Genomic DNA, 21,272 nt, shown 5'->3' on the forward strand with positions numbered 1-21,272 from the left:
TGCAGCTGACTGGTCACATGATCTAGATCACTTCCGCATATGCGTGATCCATTCCACCACATGCCATCTGCAGCTGTCAAATTAGCAGGTAATAGGGTTTTTTTTGTGTGGGGGCGGGGATTGTTCCTATGGGCGGGGGGACCCCATATAAACAGGACCACGACGGTATTGAGCCACACACCCCTGAGGAAGTCACCGGAGCAGGTGACGATACGCGTGGGGTTCGCTCCTCTCTCCTCCTCCCCACTCCGACCTTGCCTTTCTGCCTCTCTCACCTTACCATATGGATCCACATTAGGTACCGTATACTTCAGGCATTTAGGCTACTATATACAGGACTGTTGGGTTCATTTATTTTTTGCACTGGTCACTTTATGTATGCACATATTGCCTGTTGCAATTTGATATTATTCAGCTGTATTTAGTACTCCCCTCATTGTCCTGCATCACACATTTGTCGTTTTGACTTGGTCGGCTTGGGGCTGGGGAGCCCAGGACACACTGGTCCTGGGAGGTTAAGTACACCTTGCATGGTGCACTTTTTAAGTGTTTTTATTATGTGGTTTTGTTGTTACTGTGTTTATGTATTAATAAAGTTTTTTTTTGATATTACCTTAGTCCATCATACGCATCCTCTCTTTTGTTCTTTTGTTGGTTACTGTGGGTGCATGGCTCACAGGCTGAGCCCTATCCATAGCCGGTAAATCTTAAAACGAGAAGACCTGAGGCTGTCTCGTTTTAACCCATTCATTACAATGTGCGATTTGCACATTTTAATGAATGAGGTGGAAAATCCCCATATACCGCCATACTATAGTATGGCAGTATATGGTAGAATCGATCAGACAACCTAGGGTTAAAGTAGACCCTAGGGGGTCTGAAAAACAGTGAAAGTAAAAATAAAGAAAAATTATAATTTAATTATAATTAAAAAAACATAAAAATTCAAATCACCCCCCCTTCCCTAGAACTTATTATTTATATATATATATATATATATAACAGTAAAAATCATAAACACATTAGGTATCGCCGTGTCCGAAAATTCCCGATCTATCAAAATGTAATAACGGTGTTTAACCCCGTAACGAAGGCACTATTTTTGCCATTTTGAAAAATATTCAAAAAATCTATAAAAAGTGATCAAAAGGTTGTACAGTACTAAAAATGATAGAATTGAAAACGTCATCAAAACTTGCACAAAATGAAACCACTCACAGCTCCGTACACCAAAGTATGAAAAAGTTATTAGTGCCAGAAAATGGCAAAATCAAACAAAAATTTTTTTGTAAATGTATGAAAACATTATAAAACCTATACAAATTTATCCCCGTGATCGTACCGACCCAAAGAATAAAGTAGACATGTCATTTGGGCCACAAAATCCAAGCAAACAAGAAAACGACCCAAATGCATTTTTTTCATCATTTTTCCTGCATTTGGAATTTTTTTCCTGCTTCCCAGTGCACGGCATGGAATATTCAATACCGTCACTATGAAGTGCAGAAAACAAGCCCTCACACAGCTCTTTATGTGTAAAAATAGAAAAATTAGATTTTTGAAGGTGGGGAGTGAAAAATGAAAATGAAATAACAAAAAAGGGCCAGGTCGTTAAGGGGTTAAGGCATGGTGTTTCTTTAGTTAATTTTTTCTGATTTTTGCTTTTCACATATTCACACCTTTCACCTTCCCATTGCAAGATGTGTGATAATAATTTGCCTTTCTTTCTACATGATGAGGTTTAATTCACTTCCTAAAACTTAAAGATACACTAACCCACACTAATTTTGAAAATTACTATCATACAGCAGTACAACTATCCCTATATTGTTCCTGTCCATGCCTGTAAAGTTCCACAGTCTGTTTGTAAAGTTGACTCACCATCTATGCATATTCATGTTCATCTCTGGGGCTTGCTTCCTCTTCAACTGAGCCGACTCAATTCAGCTACATCATTAATGAATGAGACATATGCTGGCTGTGTGTGGCTAGCTTAAGAGAAATCATTTCCCTCCCTTACCCCTTCCTCAGGAATTCTCTTTAGCAGTCAGAGTCTCTCATGCATCAAGAGGGGGTAAATGAGCAGGAAAGACATAAATATGCCATACTCCGCTCAAAGGAAACATGATAATCGGACCCACATGGGGAAATTTGCAAAGATGGTGAGTCAACTTAATGAAATAACTGTGGAACTTTATAGGCATGTGAAGGAACCATATAGGGATAGTTGTACTTCTCTATAATAACAAAGATCTGTTTAGTTCGTGTGGGTGAGTTTAACTTACAGGTTCCCTTTAAAGGGGTTAAAAAAGATGGAGGATTTTTTTCTGACACCAAACCATGGTGAGGGTCAACCCCTGGACAACCCCTTTAATAGAACTTTATTTATGTAAGTAGAATCTTATCTGTCTTGGGATTCCTTCTATGATGTTTATTTGGCATTGACATCTCAATGACATTGAGAAATATCCATAGCTGCACAGTCCATGACTATAGTTGTTGGTGGATGTGGCTCATTCCATTTGGATCCATGGACAGTGTGTTGGCTAAGAGAAGAGCAAAATCCCACAGTCCTTCAAAATCTTTCCCATATTAACATACAATCGTCCTTACCATCCAGAAGTCATCCCAAACTTGTATCAAGTCATCACCCTTGTAATGGTGCACTATGACAAGATTGCAAAAAGTTTTAGGGTTGTAATTGATTTTTTGCACACGAAACACGTTTTCTGGTGAGTTTGTAGGTGAAATTTTCAGTTTGTACAAACAAATCCCAACAAAAGCATCTTCGATGCCAAAGACAAGGATATTTTGTGCCACCTCATAGATCTTTCGAGCCATATCTACTGAGAACACATATCCGGGACCCGAAGGATATGGTGGGTATGTGTCCCCAGGGTAAACACCTTCATTAACGTACCATTTGCTATGTACGTCCCGTATGGGTCCTGTGTAGCGCACTATGAACCCAGTAATATAATTACTTTGAGGTGGAAGTTCTGGATGAAGAAGGTGGTGGACGAGATAGTTGACATTGAGAAAGACATCACTGTCTATCTTCATCACGTAAGAGGCATTCGGGCAGAATTTAGTCACCCACTCCATTCCCATCAAGGTTTTTAGAGTTAGATTATTATAGGTATCAAGAAAGTCCTGCTGAACAATGTCCCCATAAATTGTACTTTCTTCTTCAAGAAGTTTCTGTATTGTGCCAGTCATAAGTGGAGAAATCCCGACCAAGAAGATCCTAAGGATGTCAACATCTTCATAGTTGCTAAGATTCCCCCAAGTTTTCCGTATGGAGTCTCTTGCTTTCACGTCGTAACTCTCGGCCATCACTAGGAGAACTAGGAACGGCCTCCTCGTCAGACATTTCTCGGGTTGGTTAACAAGAAATCTGTAAGGATAGGGATAAGGCAATACTTGGGAGTTATGTGAGGTGGAGGATGAGGAGTTCAGGATGGTGATATGACTTGTGAAGGAATTGAGGTAGAGGTGATGCTGGAAAAACTTCCAACTGTCCAAAACGATATGACCTCCATCAAACATGGTAACCAATGTGAAGAATACGAGACTTATAAGGCATAATAGTTTCCAAGATTTCAGTCTTCTTTTCATGATTCCTCCTGGAAAACACAAAGACATGATGGAATTTTACATTTACACTTAGGGTGGGCAAAAGCAATACTTTTGTATGTTCTTCTTTACGGCTAATATGTATGGTGGGCTCCTGTCTCTCCATTGGCTGCAGATGTTGAGAAAGATAAGGGTTAGGAATTTGGATAGAAGTCTGGAGGTGGCTTACTCCCCTCTCCCAGCATGTACGTAAATAGGGAGTTGACCAAATATCTGTCCGATTTATCCAACATCATCACATAAACAATTTACCATATATACTCGAGTATAAGCCTAGATTTTCAGCACAAAAAATGTGATGAAACCCCAAACTCGGCTTATACTCGAGTAAAAAAAATACAGGTTTTTGTGGTAAAATTAGGGGCCTCGGCTTATACTTGGGTCGGCTTATATTCGAGTAAATGTACATAATAATTTCAATCAAAAATATTCTTTGGGTCAACCAAGAGAAGTCAACAGCAGATCGCTCTAGGAGTGGTCCAAGTGGCTGCTAAGCTATTTGATCTATTCAACGTCATTAGTTTGACTTCATAGTTGCCCTTTATTGGGTCCACACCCTATACGTATCTCTAGATCTTCAGGTGTCTGTCGGGGCTACTACTTGTTAGCCTTAGGGATGTGTGACCTGTATGCCACATGTGCCACCATCAGCCGTGATATCATGGACACTCAAATCCCATGCTTGGTACTGGACCAACAGAAAGGCCAATCTACAGGATTCAGCTGTATGAGCTGTATGGCTACACAATTTTACGCCCCCCAAAATATCCAACCATAATTTTGTTGCCCAGTCAACCTTCCTCTCCCCTCACTACTCTTCTGCCTTTCCCCCTCTGAAAATCTCTTGATATACAAGGTTGTCCACAGTTTTCCAAATTTTCTCCAGTGTATCTCCTATTTTTGGGAACGTACTGCTCTGTACTGGGCCCACCAAATATAGTACTGGGCCCACCAAATATAGTACTGGGCCCACCAAATATAGTACTGGGCCCACCAAATATAGTACTGGGCCCACCAAATATAGTACTGGGCTCACCAAATATAGTACTGGGCTCACCAAATATAGTACTGGGCCCACCAAATATAGTACTGGGCCCACCAAATATAGGACTGGGCCCACCAAATATAGTACTGAGCCCACCAAATATAGTACTGGGCCCACCAAATATAGTACTGGGCCCACCAAATATAGTACTGGGCCCACCAAATATAGTACTGGGCTCACCAAATATAGTACTGGGCTCACCAAATATAGTACTGGGCCCACCAAATATAGTACTGGGCCCACCAAATATAGTACTGGGCCCACCAAATATAGTACTGGGCTCACCAAATATAGTACTGGGCTCACCAAATATAGTACTGGGTCCACTAAATATAGTACTGGGCCCACCAAAAATATGGGACTTGGAAGTGATGTCCCTCGATGAGGCCACTCATTGACCATGGTAGGTCCTATGAGCCAAAGATGAGAAGAAACGGAGTGATGCAGAAATCTGGAGCTGGATCAGGGTATCTTTGCTCCCTTTTTTTTCCATCCTTGCCCTTGCCACAAGAATTCTGGAGAACCTTACTAAAGGGTCACTGGTACCACCCTTCTAAGCTACCAGTTCCCTCAGGTAGATGAAATGTCCTTTCTAGAATTCATTCTTTTTAAGTATAATCCCTCCTGTTTAGCACCTCCAAACTCATATGAAATTGAGCAGAGAAGTCATATTTTGCCTGAGACGAGTCAAGTTTAGAGACTGCTGGGGGGTCGTCTTTTCATACATCCCCTATCTTCAGTTTGGAAGAATTGTTAAGATAAAAATCTCATATGTCATCAGAGTGAATCAGGCTTGTGGTTCTCCAAGCTACAGACCTGGAAATAAAGGAAGTTAAATGCAAAATCTGAGCTGCAGATAAAGATTCAGTTCCCACCTTTGATTGCTTGTATCTCCGGTTCTGTAGCTCACAGAACCACAAACCTGATGTGACCTGAACTATGAGATTCTTATCTCCAATATGACACCGTACATGTTTCTAGGTGCTACAGAATCAAAAAATAGGCGCTTCTGAAGTGACATTACCCATGGAGCCTCTAAACTTGACTCATCTGCTCATTTTCACATGACTTTGGAGGTGTTTTTCTTATAAGTAAACTAATGAGATTTTACACAAGGGAAAGAATATAAGTATTCAAATGACCTCAGAGAGACAATGCCAGTGTCATGCCACGACCCTTCAAGTTAGACAGTACAAATTTTGGCTAAAGAGTCTCAAACTTTCCCAGATTTATCAAAGTGTCTGATTCTTCATGATAAAAATCGCTAACCTTGGAGACGGTCTCCTCTAACTTACACCTGCTACTGTATGTCCTGGCTTTGTTTACATCAGAAAATTACCAAAATTCTGCAATGTATTTGGGTGCGAATCCTGCCACACCCCCTTATCCTGAAAATGTACGCCCATTACAAATAAGCCACACCCCTTTGTCATACAAGTCAAAAACACCCTTATCACTTTTTCAGAAGAATAAGATTGATATTGGATGTAGGTGACACGGGATGGGACACTTTGGGGCTTCTTTACTAAGGATCTGTGGCCGCATTTCAGTTTTTTCGGGGAACGCGCAGCTGGTACAGGTATTTAGAAGGGGATTGTGTCACACGCGATTGGATTTCGGCGCATCCTCGTTGGCTTTCTTGCGACAGAAATTCGGGGGGGGGGGGGCAGGCCGTTGGATTATCCGACTGATTCGGATACGGGATTTAACTGATTCGGACACGGGATTTAACTTTCGATCTGTGTCGCAAAACAATGCACTCACATGCACCAGGAAGAAGAAGGTGACCTCCTTGAGGACCTGAGCGGGGAAGCGACACATGCAGGATATTGGGCGCACGATCTTAATGTGCGTCCCGGTGGGACAATGAACTTTCGGGGATCACGCTGGACAGGTAAGTAAATGTGCCCCATTCTGTCCTAAAATATCTAAAATCAGGGGATTTCTGGGAGTTGTAGTTTTCCAACCACGGATAAGCCGCAGGTTGGTCAGGGGTAAGTATAGAAGATCCACCTACTTTACTCCACCGGTGGCTGCTGCACTCTTCTCATGATGCTGTGCTCCTCCTGGTTGTATAACATCTATAGTATGTACATATCCTAAGCGATGTCAGCAGCGTCTCGCTCGTCTCTGTATGCCAGGGTGTAGCAGTGCCGGATTAGTTCATGGTGTGTACGTGCTCAGACGTGCCAGGTCCCCTGGGATGGATGGCACAGATACAGAGGAGACCGGGCCTTTAATTACAGCCAATATCTAGAATAACAGTGTGATGTACAGCACAGATCCCCTGAACACAGGCAGCGGTGACATGGGGCCCGCTGTGCACTGACCACCCACCTGCCGCACATAGGAAGTACCGGGGACGTGCGGGGCCTGACTATACAAACAATACTGCCCACCACCCCCTCCTATGGTGCCACCTAACCTGCGCAGGCTCTATGCACCACATGACAAAGGGAATGTCACCCCCTCTCCACGGGTCCTTTGTTGGTTTCTATGGTGAGAACAACTTTCGGATTTCTATCCCAGATCTTCTGTGATTGTTAAGTTACAAAAACAGTGCAAAAAAAGTGATGATTCTGCAATACAGGGCACAAAAAAAGGAGTCTGGATATTGTATGACTTGGATTCTGTATTTTCTGTTATCATTTTTTTACCTCTGCAGGCCCTATCTCTAATTTCCATGGGACACTAACCCCAATTATGTCTCCCATACACTGTACACAGACTATGCTCCATAACTAATTTACAACCCAATATATATAGTGGTCTTACATAACATCACCACGCCGATTTACATCCCTTGTCTGCAGTTCACTCCATTATCTCCTCAATGGAAGTCTCAGGAAGATTCCTCCCAAATGGCTGGAAGGTTTATTCCAGAAACATCCGTGTCTGACCAGAATATACCAGAATATTCCAATATAACTCTTTTTCTCCTACATGCCATTTTTTTTCTTTTTAAATACTCGCACATACTTAAATTTTAATACATGATGAAGGGACTCCCGATGTGCTCTACACCCCGGAATACCCAAATTTACCCATATCTAACCCACTCGATCTTACAACACTAAGCTGGGGCGAACATAAACCCTTAAACGACTTGATACCCACCGGCCTATTTGTTTTATCATATCCTCCGGCAAACCCCCCAGTGGCAGTCCCGATGCGGAAAGAATGTGAAGCGAACTCCTGAGAATTTAGGCCAAAGCTTGATAACAATCTCCTAAATATTGTCACAAACTAGAACTTAGTGACTGGTTTACCATCTTTATGAATTAACAATGGAATAAAACCTTCCGGGCCGGGCACCCAGGAATAAAGCTACGGGACAGCCTGGGGAATTCAATAATCTGTGAAGAATTACTGTGGATCCTTTGCCCGTCTGGTCAGTTTTTGATCTGGCCAGAAAACACACTACCTTATCCACCCACAAACGGACTGCGCTAAACAGGAGACCATCCGGTTTGGATGTACTAGAATTAAGCAACTCTCCAACTCTGAAGGCTCCCAAAAACACCAGGGCAAATGCTGCCCCAAAAAGTGCTGTTTCCTACGAATCCCTGCAAAACCTTGGCAAGGATGTAATTAACTTTAACAATAAACTAAATGAAACCGTCCGACCGGAATGGGGGATGTGTCGGAAACTGGGAGTGTAACCTTTTATTGCCTGTTTGATTATGAAGTGTTTAGTGATATCCTGGACAGCAAATAGCTTGAAATAAAACGTGAGCGCTGCAAATTCTTCATGCAAAACCGCTAGCGCCAACGACTCCTCCAAGCGATGACCCAAATAACTCACCAATGCTACTATAGAATTGTCCTGGTAAGGCCTAACACCAATGCTCCTGCACCACTGCTCCCACGTCTGCCTTGTTGTCTTATAACGCTATATGTTATATTTACTGTGACATTAATGTCCCCCGGGACATGCCTGGCGCTCAGCCAGATATTATTTGACAAGCATAAGAGCACGAGGTGGCGGAGGACGTTAACCACCGGAGGGGAAGAGGCGGTCAAAGATGTGACACTGCGCCTTAGCCATGTTATTGCAGGGAATTTTTAAGCGCTTATTAGCCAATGTCTTGCCCCATTCCGTCACAGCCACTACCATAGGGAACAATCAGTGTGTAATTATTGGCAAAACCAACCTCTCTCCACTCCGGGGGCCAGACCTCCTCCATTCACGCGTCGTGGAAGTAAGCCCTAAAACACAGACCCCCAGACCCGTCTGTCTAAAATTCCAATTCGGCGTTGAAGTCCTGAAGCCATACTGACCTACCGATGTAATCGGCGGGGAATGTAGACCAGATTGATAGATCGGCCCGATGGGAGGCTGACAATCTAATAAAGTGAAGAGCTGCCCGCACCCCCGCCATGGTGCAGGGCAAAGGGGTGGGAGGGGCTTAGTGGTGCTCACTGGGCTGCCCCGCAGAGGGGATGACGGCTGTCAGGCCTGGTCCTGAGGAAGCAGACTGTGCGAGGGGATGGACATCACTGGAATCCAAAAACTCTTCCAATTCCTCCAGAGCCGCAATGATGGAGCAGGCTGGAGGACCTCCCGGCGCCAGTGGGTGACTCTCACCCACCGACGCCGGAAGATGCGACCGTGGCTGGAGGGGGCATCAGTGGGTGGTGAGTCCGGCCTAAAGCGTTTCGGTGGCCGGGCCCGGCGCGCTGGACGTGCTGGCAGGGGAGATTGGGGGACTGATGGGGTTAAGGCAGCCTGCAACTGAGCAAGCAACCAACACTGGCCGTGCTCAGGTGCTGCCGCCCGCGTGACCTCTTGAATATGTGCTATGGCCTAACACTCTTCCTCTGCCGACGTACCTGCTACCGTTCTTTGCACTGATGTTGCGGCAAGAGGAAGAGGGGGCAGGCCCTGACTCTTTTTAAAGTGCGGGACCGCAGAGGTCCCGTGAAACTTCCTCGCAGGCATGACCACGCCTGCCAGATTAGCCCCAGATCGCTGCCGGTCACCCTCATCAAGGCGGGCCTGCGCTACAGGCTCCACCTCCTCCGCTTCAGCCCTGACTGACCAACGACTCCAGCATAGTCCGCTACCAGGTGAGACAAACCTATTTTTTGCTGATTTGAGGTCTTTATGTGACCCAGAATTTTGTTTCAGAATAGATGAAAACTCTGCATAACTTTGCATTTGAGTACATAGAAATGCCCAAGATATTTATTTTCCCAATCTAAAATTATAGTTCAACATCTCTCTAAATGTATTTCTTATGACTGTCTGTACTTCTATAGTGTCCTGTGTGTGTCCCGCCAATTGAGATAATGGGGCACATTTACTTACCTGTCGGAGCCGCGATCCCCTATCCGGACTCTCCAACAATGATGCACTGTCCGCCGGAGTTCACCATCTTCCTCTCGGTGCATGTAAATGCATTGGATGCGACACAAATTTAAATATTAAATCCAGCGCTTAGTCTGAATCCGTCAGATCGTCCGGCGGGCCTTCCCGATTTGTGTCAAATAATAGCCGGCACAACAGCGGCACAATCCGATCGTGTACGACACAATCCCCGGCGCGATCCCCACAAAAGAGGGACCCTTAGTAAATAAGCCCCAATCTGTTCCTTAATATTTCGGTATCTATTGCGTTAACTCCACCCATTCCTAATCCTGCTCCGCCCACCATAGTACTTATAATGTCCCATTTAGATTTTTGATGTTGAGGTTGAAGCACACTAAATTGAAACCAGTCCCTTAATAATCCTATTTGAAGTTCTGTAAAAAATGTACAGTTGGGGATATGTATTTGCAATCAGCCATTGTTTGGATGTAAGTGCCAGGTTACTAACTTGTATTCTACATCCCTAGCCCTATTTATCATGGAGTCTAATATCATTTGTACCGGGATTCGGGAAAGCTGTTAAGCACAGAAGCACAGTGTCACGGGTGTCCCTGCAATCCACCTCTCGGATTGCAGGCACACCCGTGCATCTCTCCCTGTTGCGGCGCGATCCCCAGCCCTCACTTACCTCTCCACGCTCCTGCTTCCTCCTCCTCCGGTCAGCACGCGCGTCCCTGCTCCCTAGGGCACAAGCCCTGGCTCTCAAATATTTAAAGGGCTAGTGAACCGTTGCTTGGTGCTGGCCACTTCCAGGGTTTCTATATAAACCGGCTGCTCCCATCAACCCCCGCCGGATGTTTAAGCTCATACCATAGAGAAAGCTTTCACTACGATTCATGTTCCTGTTCCCGTTGTCCGTTCACGTTCTGCTTTGATTTCCTGTTGTGACCTTGGACCTGACCTTGATTCTGCACCATTGCCACAAGCCCTGACTATCTGCCTGTGCCGACCTCGAGCCTGGATTGTGAATCTGTACCTCGACCTTGGCTGCCACTGCAGACAAGTCGCGCCTTTGAAACAACCTGGTGGCATCACGCCGCAGCAACCCCATCCTGCTTTGCGACGGGCTCTGGTGAAGACCGGGTGCCACTTAGACTCCGGTCCCAGTTGTCGGCTTGTGTCATCGTCCTCGGTGGTCCAGGGGGTTCTACAGCCAGCCAGCACCCATGTAGTATACAGCCAGCCCCATGTAGTATACAGCCAGCCCCCATGTATTATACAGCCTAGCCCCATGTAGTATACAGCCTAGCCCCATGTAGTATACAGCCTGCCCCCATGTAGTATACAGCCTGCCCCCATGTAGTATACAGCCTGCCCCCATGTAGTATACAGCCAGCCCCATGTAGTATACAGCCAGCCAGCCCCATGTAGTATACAGCCAGTCCCATGTAGTATACAGCCAGACCGCACATAAAAATACAAACTTATATACTCACTCTCCGGCGTCCCTAATGCCTGGCTAAGCTCCCAGATGTTCCGGTCCTCACGGCTCCTCTTCTTACTTCTTTATGCTGTATTAGACGTGTCCATTATGTCATCAGTGGCGATACCGCCGTATCATAGTGTGTGCCGGCCAGCAGATCGGGTGGATGCGTCTCTGCCAGCTAATACAGCAAGGAGTAGAAAGAAGAGGAGCCGCGCCGAGGATCGGGAGCTGCACTGAGCATCGAGGACAGCGGAGGGTGAGTAAGTTTTTTTTAAAATTGACTTGTGTATAAGCCAAAGTGAGGTTTTTCAGCACATTTTTTGTGCTGAAAAACTCGGCTTATACACGGGTATGTACGGTACTCACTAAAAGCATATATGTGGATATTATTATTCTCCAATTGTGGGTGTTAGAGATGGGTGTGGGCTATAATATACAACCAACACCCACAGCCTCTGGCGCCGGCTCCGTTGAGCATGATGTAATAGTACTGCAAAATGGGGGAACGCCAAGCACTACTATTACATCAAATGTGGGGAAGGGGTTAAACCCCTCTCTAGCAGTTCCTGAATGATAATTGTCAAGTCCTTTTCTGTCTCTTTTGGAATTGGATATTGTTTCACATAAGGATGGTATCTATTAGGGTATTCATTTTCTCCCCATTTACCCACATGTCACATGTAGGTCTCCCCCATTTGATCTCCTTTTGCCCAAGCGGTTAATTTAGCTGCTTTCAATTACTCCCTGAGCTCATGAACTGTCTCTTGTGATTTATTTTTCTCCTCCATTACCTGTCTAAATGGAATCCATTCTCCAGCTCTACCTGCACCAATACTGCCTTTTCCTTCCGCTCTCCAGGTGTGATCACCAAAGTATTTTTGTCCACCATCATTCCAAATCCTGCGCTGATGATCCCGCAGCTCATACACAGGCGCCACCTTCCTGACTTTATCACACTCCAACTTCAACCACTGAATCCACGTATCATATTCTAGATCCTCTGGCACATTCAACCTCATACAGGCCGATACCTCCGGTGGTACCAGAGACAGAACCAACTCTCTACACTCTTTGTCTTCTTGTAGACGAAGCCTCGCCTGCTCTCTCCTGTTCTATCCTGCCCATAAACCTGTTTAAATCTGAGCCCGACCAATATCAGACAACAACATCTTAGCGTCTGTAATTCTCAGGGATGATTTATTGGAGCTTCCTCCATAATTACACACAATTGTCCTCAATATCAACTCCTCACATTCCTTCTACCACGTGTCCCTTTCCTCAGCCGCCTGTGAATATTCCTTCTTTACATGTCTTACCCTTCTCTCCATTCCATCTAAATACTCTTTTGTGTCTAAATCTCCTGCATCTGATTTACCTGGTTTTACAGGGGAGACATAGAGGAGTTACTGTAGGTGCATTGTATGGCTATATGTGGATACAATCTTTCATGGTATTCTATAGGTTCTATAGGTGCAGTAAGATATGTCTCAATGGAAAAATCTCTTTCTAGTCTCTCATCTATAACACATTTGTCCAGCTCATCATTTTTGTCATTTTCAGTCAAAAGTCTTAAATCTGTTGTCCGCAAAGTACCCAATTTGAATCCATTTGCTGGACCCTTTGTGTGGTGTTACAAATTCTCCATCACCACTTTTTTTTCGTTCCTCCCAATTTAATGCGAGGCTGAACATTTTTAATTTTATTTTGCAAACTTTTTCTTGCTTTTTCTAACTCCATACACTCTCATCCAATTTATCTTGCAAGAAAGCAGAAGTATGAGTAGAAGTCTCCACCAATAATTGTAGATCTTCCATACAACTTTCTGCATTCCCTAACTCTTCTCTCAATGCAGTAAGATCCTGAGACAACTTCTCAACTTCCCCATTCAACACTTCAACTAAATAACTCTTCCCAACTTTGATTTCTTCTGCTTCACCGAGGGAGTCACACTCAGCAATTTTTAAACCATCCAAAGTGCTATCATCCACATCTTTCCACGAAAATGGACCCCCATAGCTAGCAACCAACTCATGCACCAAATCGGCAAAAACATTAGGACACCCCCCCTCAACTACAACCTCCTCAGCAATTTCTCTACTTTTTGACCCTTGGTTAAAGACATTCATATTTACCATATTCCATTTGGACCCTTCAAACTAACATCAATATGGCACCTCCAGAAGATCTTCTTTCCTGCTTGAGGTCTTTACCATGCCGATAATTCCTTATTGGAGACCTAGTAGCTGTGGAATACTCCTTATCGATGACCCATGATATTTCCATGATTCTTTTGCGTTGAAGCTGGTACTTCCTCTAGGATAAATCAACCCGACGAGCCCCCAAGATGTCGGAGTTGATATGTTTTATATATGAAATGAAGAAGTTGTTCCTGGCTTGTGTGAGTGTCGACTCACTCACCCACTAGGGAATATGTCCACAGTTGCAGATACCCAAGGTTTGACAATAATTATCCAAGCCGGTTTGCTCGGTTTGCAGTTTATTACTGTGATGTACACAGGGTGGAAACTAATTCCCAACCCAACATACACAATCGTCTTACATAAGTTCAATACTTTACATTAGCAACACAACACCGATTTACATCCCCCAACCCCCTGCAGCTGTGTTTTACAGCCCCTTCACTCCATTATCACCTCAACTGAAGCCTCCAGAAGATGGCTCCTCCCAAATGGCTGGAAGGTTAATTCCAGAAATATATCTGTCTGACAAGAATATACAAGAACATTCCATCAGAATATTTCAATATAGCTCCTTTTCTCCTACAACACGGACTCAAAACATCAAAAGAATCATACAGTACACTTTAGAGAAGAATTGACATGAACTTATATAAATAAAGTTAAGTTTCACCATGGAAAGCCTAAGAATATCGGGACTGATATGACTTCCATCTGTCATATATATGTACACACTCTGAGAAGTATTTAAAGACTCCTTGGAGGTCCGAAGCAGTAGCCAATTCATACATACCCCTCTCTTTTTTTGCATCTTATATAAATAAAGGACTTGGGCTAAGATAGAAAACTTACACATAGTTCCATAGGTCAGCAGCAGGAAAATATGGGCTTTTATATAGAAGTGCTGACCTGTACTGATGTGATTAAAGTACTTGGGGTGAGATAGAAAACTTACTATGATCCCCACCATGCTTTCTCATTGGTTGGTTCTCACTTCTCTCTCTCAGCAAGATCATATAGGACATTATAGAGAAGTACTGACATGTAGTGATATGACTAAAGCACTTGTGGTGAGATAGAAAACTGACTATGATCTCCATTAGCCTTCCTTCATGGCTGGGTCTCCCTTCTCTAAGTAGGAGGTATCGACACAATCATGTAGGACATTATAGAGAAGTGCTGACCTGTACTGACGTGACTGGTGTACTTGGAGTGAGATAGAAAACTTACTATGATCCCCACCAGGCTTTCTGGATGGTTGGGTCTTACTTCTCTCTCTGTCTCTCTCTCTCTGCAAGATCATATAGGACATTATAGTGAAGTATTGACCTGCACTGATGTGAATAAAGCACTTGGGGTGAGATAGAAACGTTACTATGGTGTCCACCAGGCTTTCCCCATGGCTGTGTCACCCTTCTCTACTTACTAAAGGTTTTTTGACAACATACAGATCAAACCCCAGCAATCATCTGTATTGTGTCTGGAAGGTGTTACATTTCCCTACACTGCCACCACAGGTAATATAAAGAATCATGCAGTGCCTAATGGAATGAATGGGGCAGATTTACTTACCCGGTCCATTCGCGAACCAGCGGCGCGTTCTCTGCGCTGGATTCGGGTCCGGCCAGGATTCACTAAGGTAGTTCCTCCGCCGTCCACCAGGTGGCGCTGCTGCGCTGAAAAGCATCGGAATGCTCTGGAGTTCACCGAGCCGAGCTGAGTGAAGGTAAGTGCAAGCTCCGCAACAGATTTTTTGTTTTAAATGCGGCGGTTTTCCCGAATCCGTCGAGTTTTCGTTCGGCCACGCCCCCCGATTTCCATCGCGTGCATGCCAGCGCCGATGCGCCACAATCCTATCGTGTGCGCCAAAATCCCGGGGCAATTCAGGGGAAATCGGCGCAAATCGGAAATATTCGGGTAACACGCCGAGAAAACGCGAATCGGGCCCTTAGTAAATGACCCCCAATGAGCTGTATATGCACTGCAAAGACATTATGGGTCCTCCACAGACGGTGTTGATGGTGAGGTCTGGATTAAGATTTTCAAGACACCATAACAAGCTGAGGACGGACCTTCTTATGGATAACATGCTGAACATGTAGAAAACCTTTAGTGATCCTTGTGGAGCATCTTCAAGGAACTCTAAGACTCAAACCCGACAAGTAGATGATTGACTGCAAGGATCCGTACCAATTCACAGAATGAATGAGTCCGGTCTGAGGATAGGAGGAGGTCCAAGAGCTCTGGCAAGCATCTGTAGGACCTCAAGTCTAGTACAACCTATTATCTCTCCTTACTCTAGTATAACATTGATCTATTCCTGGAAAAGACCTCTCAACAGCTCTTTAAGAAACATCTGTTTTTTTTTGGACAGATCTAGAATCACTAGAACCAGGTTACTTTAGTTGAGTGGAGCAACCAGTGTCGGACTGGGTTTCCTTAGGCCCACCAGAGAAAATCAATTTCATTATCCCCCAGGAAATATACTCTAGCAGCCTCCAAATTGTGTTGTTTTCTGATGGACCTCTGGGGTTCAGTATTGGGTTGAGCCAGGGCCCACCCTAGGATCCTCTGGTACTCTGGTGGGCCAGTCCGACACTGGGAGGAACGTAAAAGTGTGTATGCCATGGTAAGTGTATGCCATCAATAAAGATACACGGAAAGTGAATGTAGAAGTAGAACAAGTGGCACTCACTCCACTTTTCTTTTACTATTCACTTGCCTAAATCAACTTTACCCAACATGAAACAAGCTTCCTAACCGCCTGAAATTGCTTTACTTCCCCACCTAATTTCTTTACAGATAGCTCAATACCTTTCAACCAACGTTCTGTGCCGCCTGACAAGGCTTCATCTTCTGCATTGTTACATGATAGGTTACAGCTTTCTCATACCCCAGACCTGAGAATAGGCTTGGTGCAGGAGTGCACCATCTTGGTCATCCCACCCAACTTTCTCACTCACCTTTTCCTCTTATGAGGTCCACAAAAGTTTTTCAGAGTGGTCTTTATCTGCTGTGCCCTGGTCTTACCCCACCAGTTGCAGAAAAACTTTGTTTCCTGGTTTCCTCATTTCCTATCTTAAGAAAATACCGGTTCTTGGGGGTGAGTGTAACTCCTCAATCTGCTAGTTGGTAGTCCACTTTCACAACTTAATACATATCTTACACAAAAACAGACGTTAAAAAACAGTCTTACGTTAAGACATCCCTTCCAGTTCTGACCACAACCTTCTCTCTTTTAGTATGTAAATATCTTCATGCCATTATCACCCTTCACAATCAAAAAATCTTCCTATACAATTTTTATACTTCTGGATCTGTGTACAGACCTTGAAGACCACCAACAGCTTCTCAGGATGTTATCGCTATTACTAAGAAATCCACAGATCCACCCACAACTTGTACCCTCCATACATCTTTGACTTAATCACCCAATATCATCCAACATGTAATCTCTAGTCCACTACCTGTCCCCTCATATACCTCTGACCTAATCAACCGATAAACACGTAATCTCTGATCCTCACAAGACCTTCTTCTTCACTGTATCATCATTTGTTCTTCTCACAACCATCTCCAGGACTTCTGCTGTGCATCCCGCATACTCTGGAACTTTCTATCCAAATGTGTCAGACTGTCCCCTGCCTCCCAATCCCTTAAACGTGACCTGAAAGACCATCTGTTCAGGATCCCCTACAACGCACAATGGGGCTCATTTACTAAGGGTCCGTACGGTGCATTTTTGTCGGATTTGTCCGGATTTACCAGGGGGTTTTGGCACACGCGATCGGAATTTGGCGCATCGGCTTGCACGCGACACAAATCAGGGGGCGGGCCATTGGACAACCCGACGGATTTGGACTACGCGCGGGATTTAACATGTCAAATTGTGTCCTAAGACACGCACTTACAAGCACCGGGAGGAAGAAAGTGAACTCCGGCGGACCTTGGCGGGGAAGCAACGGATGCAGGAACACGGACGCACGAGCTTCGTGAATTGCACCGGACTTCATCTTCGTCGGACCATCCGAATCGGGGATCGGGACTGGACCGGGTAAGTAAATTTGCCTCAATACCTGCACTACTCTGCTCTCCATGTACTCTCCCATATAGATGGTGATCCCTCACGGGCAGGATCACCGTTCCACCTCTGCCAATTCAGTGTAGTTTGAAGTCTTTTGTACTTATTTGTCCCCGTCTTGATGTAATGTTTTATTGTTTGTACATCGCCATGGAAATAATTGTGCTCTATCAATAATAATATTAATAATTATCCATGTTAAGAGCATTGCTCTTTTCTGATTTATTTCCTACCTTTCTTACGGATAATATGATGGATCACTTGTAGGATGTGCCTCTTCTCCTCCATGTTGGGGGTTTCTCAGGTTTCGTCTCACTCTTCACAGCATCTATGTTGAGGATGTCCAGATCTATACACCTCTTCCTGAGGCACCAACCGTCTGTGGTATCTGACAACACATCCTTTCTTTATCTAACCACTTACACCTTGAAAACATTTTCTCAATCTTTAATTTTCCTTATTATGAAAACCTCAAAAACTTTTTAAGGTCCTGGTGACATGAACTAACAAGAAATCAAAAAATACAAAGCCAGTAGATATGTTTCCTAATAGTTCCAGTGAGACCACAAACTAAAATAATGGGGCACATTTACTTACCCGGTCCAGACGCGATCCAGCGGTGCGTTCTCCGACGCTGACTCGGGTCTGTCGGGATTCACTAAGGTCTGTGTGCCCGATGTCCACCTGGTGTCGCTGCTGCGCCGAGGTCCGCCGGAGTTCACCTTCTTCGTCCCGGTGCATGCAAGTGCTGATCTTGGAACACAAATTCTTTTTTAAGTTCCGCGTTTTTACCGGATCCGTCAGGTTGTCCGACGGCCACGCCCTTCCCATTTATGTCGCAATGAAAGCCGGCGCCGATGCAGCAAAATTCGATCGCGTGCGCCAAAATCCCGGGGATCCCGGCAAATCGGAAATTGTCAGGAAACCTGCCGAAAGTGCGTTTTCCGCACCCTTAGTAAATGAGCCTCAATGTCTCCATATTGGAAGATCGGTGGCACAATAACAGCACTCATTGCTCAAAAATGGTGGGGGCAAGAGAGAAAATATTCACCGTGCCGGAATCTGTTGCGCTAAATGTATTAAAGGAGGCAAAGAGTTGAAGTGTTTCTCATTTCTCATGTGTGTTACTTATTTTTGAGTCATTTCAGTGTAAAACCTCAGTTCACAAATGCAGGATAAAAACCTCCTGCAGTCAGATTAGTCACTGACTAAGAGGAGTCTGAATAAACGCAGCTGTAATGTCGCACCGGGGGACACCCATCAGTCATAGGGACCCGCTTTAAATGGTCACTTACCCTTTAACAAGCTTTACATACATCAATTGTCCAAGTGAATGAAAGAAATATATCTTAGCACAGGAAAGTATTTTTCTTCCCAGCACTGGCCCGACAGAGTTCACCATCATTTTTGTGGTGCACCTTTAAGGTGCATGTGACAGACTTTGCATGTTAAATACGGCACGCCCCCTAATTTGTGTCGGCGCCCCCTACAAGAACGTACAAAGTCCAACAGAAGTGCGACACAAAGCCCTTAGTAAATGTGTACAGCATACTATGTATATAACATATTGTGATGTATATATACTGTATCTGTGATGTGTATATACTGTATGTGTGTATATATATGGTGTATTTCTTTTTATATGGCACTGTATGTGTGTATATGGCTCTATAGGTGTGCACATGAGTGTATATATGTGTAATTGTAGCTCGTATGTGTGATTATACAAATATCGATAATTTTTAAGTGAGAAAGGGGGCCCCATTCAGAAGCCTGCTATAGGGCCCTGCCTAGTTAAGCCCCTGTGGAGAGGGTAGGGATCACAGCAGCTAGGCCCCGACCTACCCGCCCACAGAAGGCGACACTAAACGACAGATGGGGGCTGCAGAGGAGAAGCCAGATAAATAATGATGACTTTGAATCATATAAATTGCAGACAATTCAATGAAATCCTCCCCTTCTCAAAAAAACGACCCCTCTGAGTAATAAAAAAAGATCAATAAATAATAAAAGAAAATGTATGATTGAGTCGGCAGAGCAGACATGTAGCGGTTAGATACATACAAGGGTTTACAACATGCAGTTCTTGGATTACTAGACTGTATCACACATGAGGGGCTTAGATACACTGGTTGTCTTACCTTTATTGGGCTGTATGTGGTTCAGTACTGGCAGTATAGGTGACGTCTAATGATCTTTCATCCCACTGACATCTGCGCGTTCCACGATGATTATTTTTATAGGAGGACTTTACCTTTCTATTAGCTGTATGTAAGGCAGTTATATTTGTGCGCTGTGGGTCAAAGTACACCTGTAACCTATCAGCGTAGCCACAGAGACCAGGCCATAAAACATGTCTGGGCCTAAGAGACAACAAAGCCTTAGGTGTTGGTTTTCTGGTTCAGACTGTGCAGAGTACAAAAAACCCCAAACAAAGATGGATTTACTGGTCCCATATCCTGCACAGAGGAATTTAACACAACCAATAAACCGAAGTTGTCAGGTCAATTTTTTGGGGGGACATAGTTCCATTATTATGGGGGGGAGGGAAGGATTATGCAGCTATGATGTGACTTCTGTGAGGGGCACTGTGACTATTTGCTACTGTGGGGCAATATGACTATTAGCTACTGTGGGGGGCACCGTGACTATATATTAGCTGCTATATGGACCCTGTAACTTTATTTTTACTATATTGGCTGCAGTGAGGGGGTGGGGGGGGAAGGTTCTAATTGTTTTGGATCACGCACTAATACCTGTGTGGCGAACGAATGTATTGATCACTGTTCCAAATCAGATAAATATAAAAATATTCAGGTTGTAACAAAAAGATTGAGATGTGTGAGAGGCGAGAACTCACATTACACCAGCCCCCGATGTGTGAGAGGGGGGACTCACATTACACCAGCCCCCGATGTGTGAGAGGCGGGACTCACATAACACCAGCCCCCGATGTGTGAGAGGGGGACTCACATTACACCAGCCCCCGATGTGTGAGAGGCGGGACTCACATTACACCAGCCCCCGATGTGTGAGAGGCGGGGACTCACATTACACCAGCCCCCGATGTGTGAGAAGCGGGGACTCACATTACACCAGCCCCCGATATGTGAGAGGCAGGGACTCACATTACACCAGCCCCCGATGTGTGAGAGGCGGGGACTAACATTACACTGGCCCCTGATGTGTGAGAGGCGGGGACTCACATTACACCAGCCCCCGATATGTGAGAGGCAGGGACTCACATTACACCAGCCCCCGATGTGTGAGAGGCGGGGACTAACATTACACTGGCCCCTGATGTGTGAGAGGCGGGGACTCACATTACACCAGCCCCCGATGTGTGAGAGGGGGGACTCACATTACACCGGCCCCCGATGTGTGAGAGGCGGGGACTCTCATTACACCAGCCCCCGATGTGTGAGAGGCGGGGACTCACATTACACCAGCCCCCGATGTGTGAGAGGCGGGGACTCACATTACACCAGCCCCCGATGTGTAGAGGCGGGGACTCA

At 44.8% G+C, this 21,272-nt stretch overlaps 1 protein-coding gene across 5 annotated transcripts; it reads right to left on the minus strand.

The window, feature by feature from the left end:
• Nucleotides 1-900: 900 nt before the first annotated feature.
• LOC140128112 (beta-1,3-galactosyltransferase 2-like) lies at nucleotides 901-20,019 on the minus strand. Of its 5 annotated transcripts, none has more exons than XM_072149526.1 (2): nucleotides 19,899-20,019; nucleotides 901-3,626 (listed from the first exon to the last, which is right to left on the minus strand). In XM_072149526.1, the coding sequence occupies exon 2, from the start codon at nucleotides 3,616-3,618 to the stop codon at nucleotides 2,593-2,595; it is 1,026 nt and encodes a 341-aa protein (XP_072005627.1). In that variant the 5' UTR covers nucleotides 3,619-3,626; nucleotides 19,899-20,019; the 3' UTR covers nucleotides 901-2,592. The 5 variants fall into 5 exon arrangements, with proteins under 5 accessions (XP_072005627.1, XP_072005624.1, XP_072005628.1 ...); XM_072149523.1 differs by lacking the exon at nucleotides 19,899-20,019 and adding an exon at nucleotides 17,991-18,121; XM_072149527.1 differs by lacking the exon at nucleotides 19,899-20,019 and adding an exon at nucleotides 16,640-16,714.
• Nucleotides 20,020-21,272: the final 1,253 nt, after the last annotated feature.

This window comes from Engystomops pustulosus, chromosome 4, assembly GCF_040894005.1.
Source record: "Engystomops pustulosus chromosome 4, aEngPut4.maternal, whole genome shotgun sequence".
NCBI lineage: Eukaryota > Metazoa > Chordata > Amphibia > Anura > Leptodactylidae > Engystomops > Engystomops pustulosus.

Excerpts from the sequence above, each read along its gene's own strand:
- LOC140128112 (XM_072149523.1), bottom strand. The coding sequence starts at position 18,045 with ATGGAGGAGAAGAGGCACATCCTACAAGTGATCCATCATATTATCCGT. Across the intron at positions 3,627-17,990 it reads TCATATTATCCGTAAGAAAG|GAGGAATCATGAAAAGAAGA; the intron begins GTAGGAAATAAA and ends TGTGTTTTCCAG.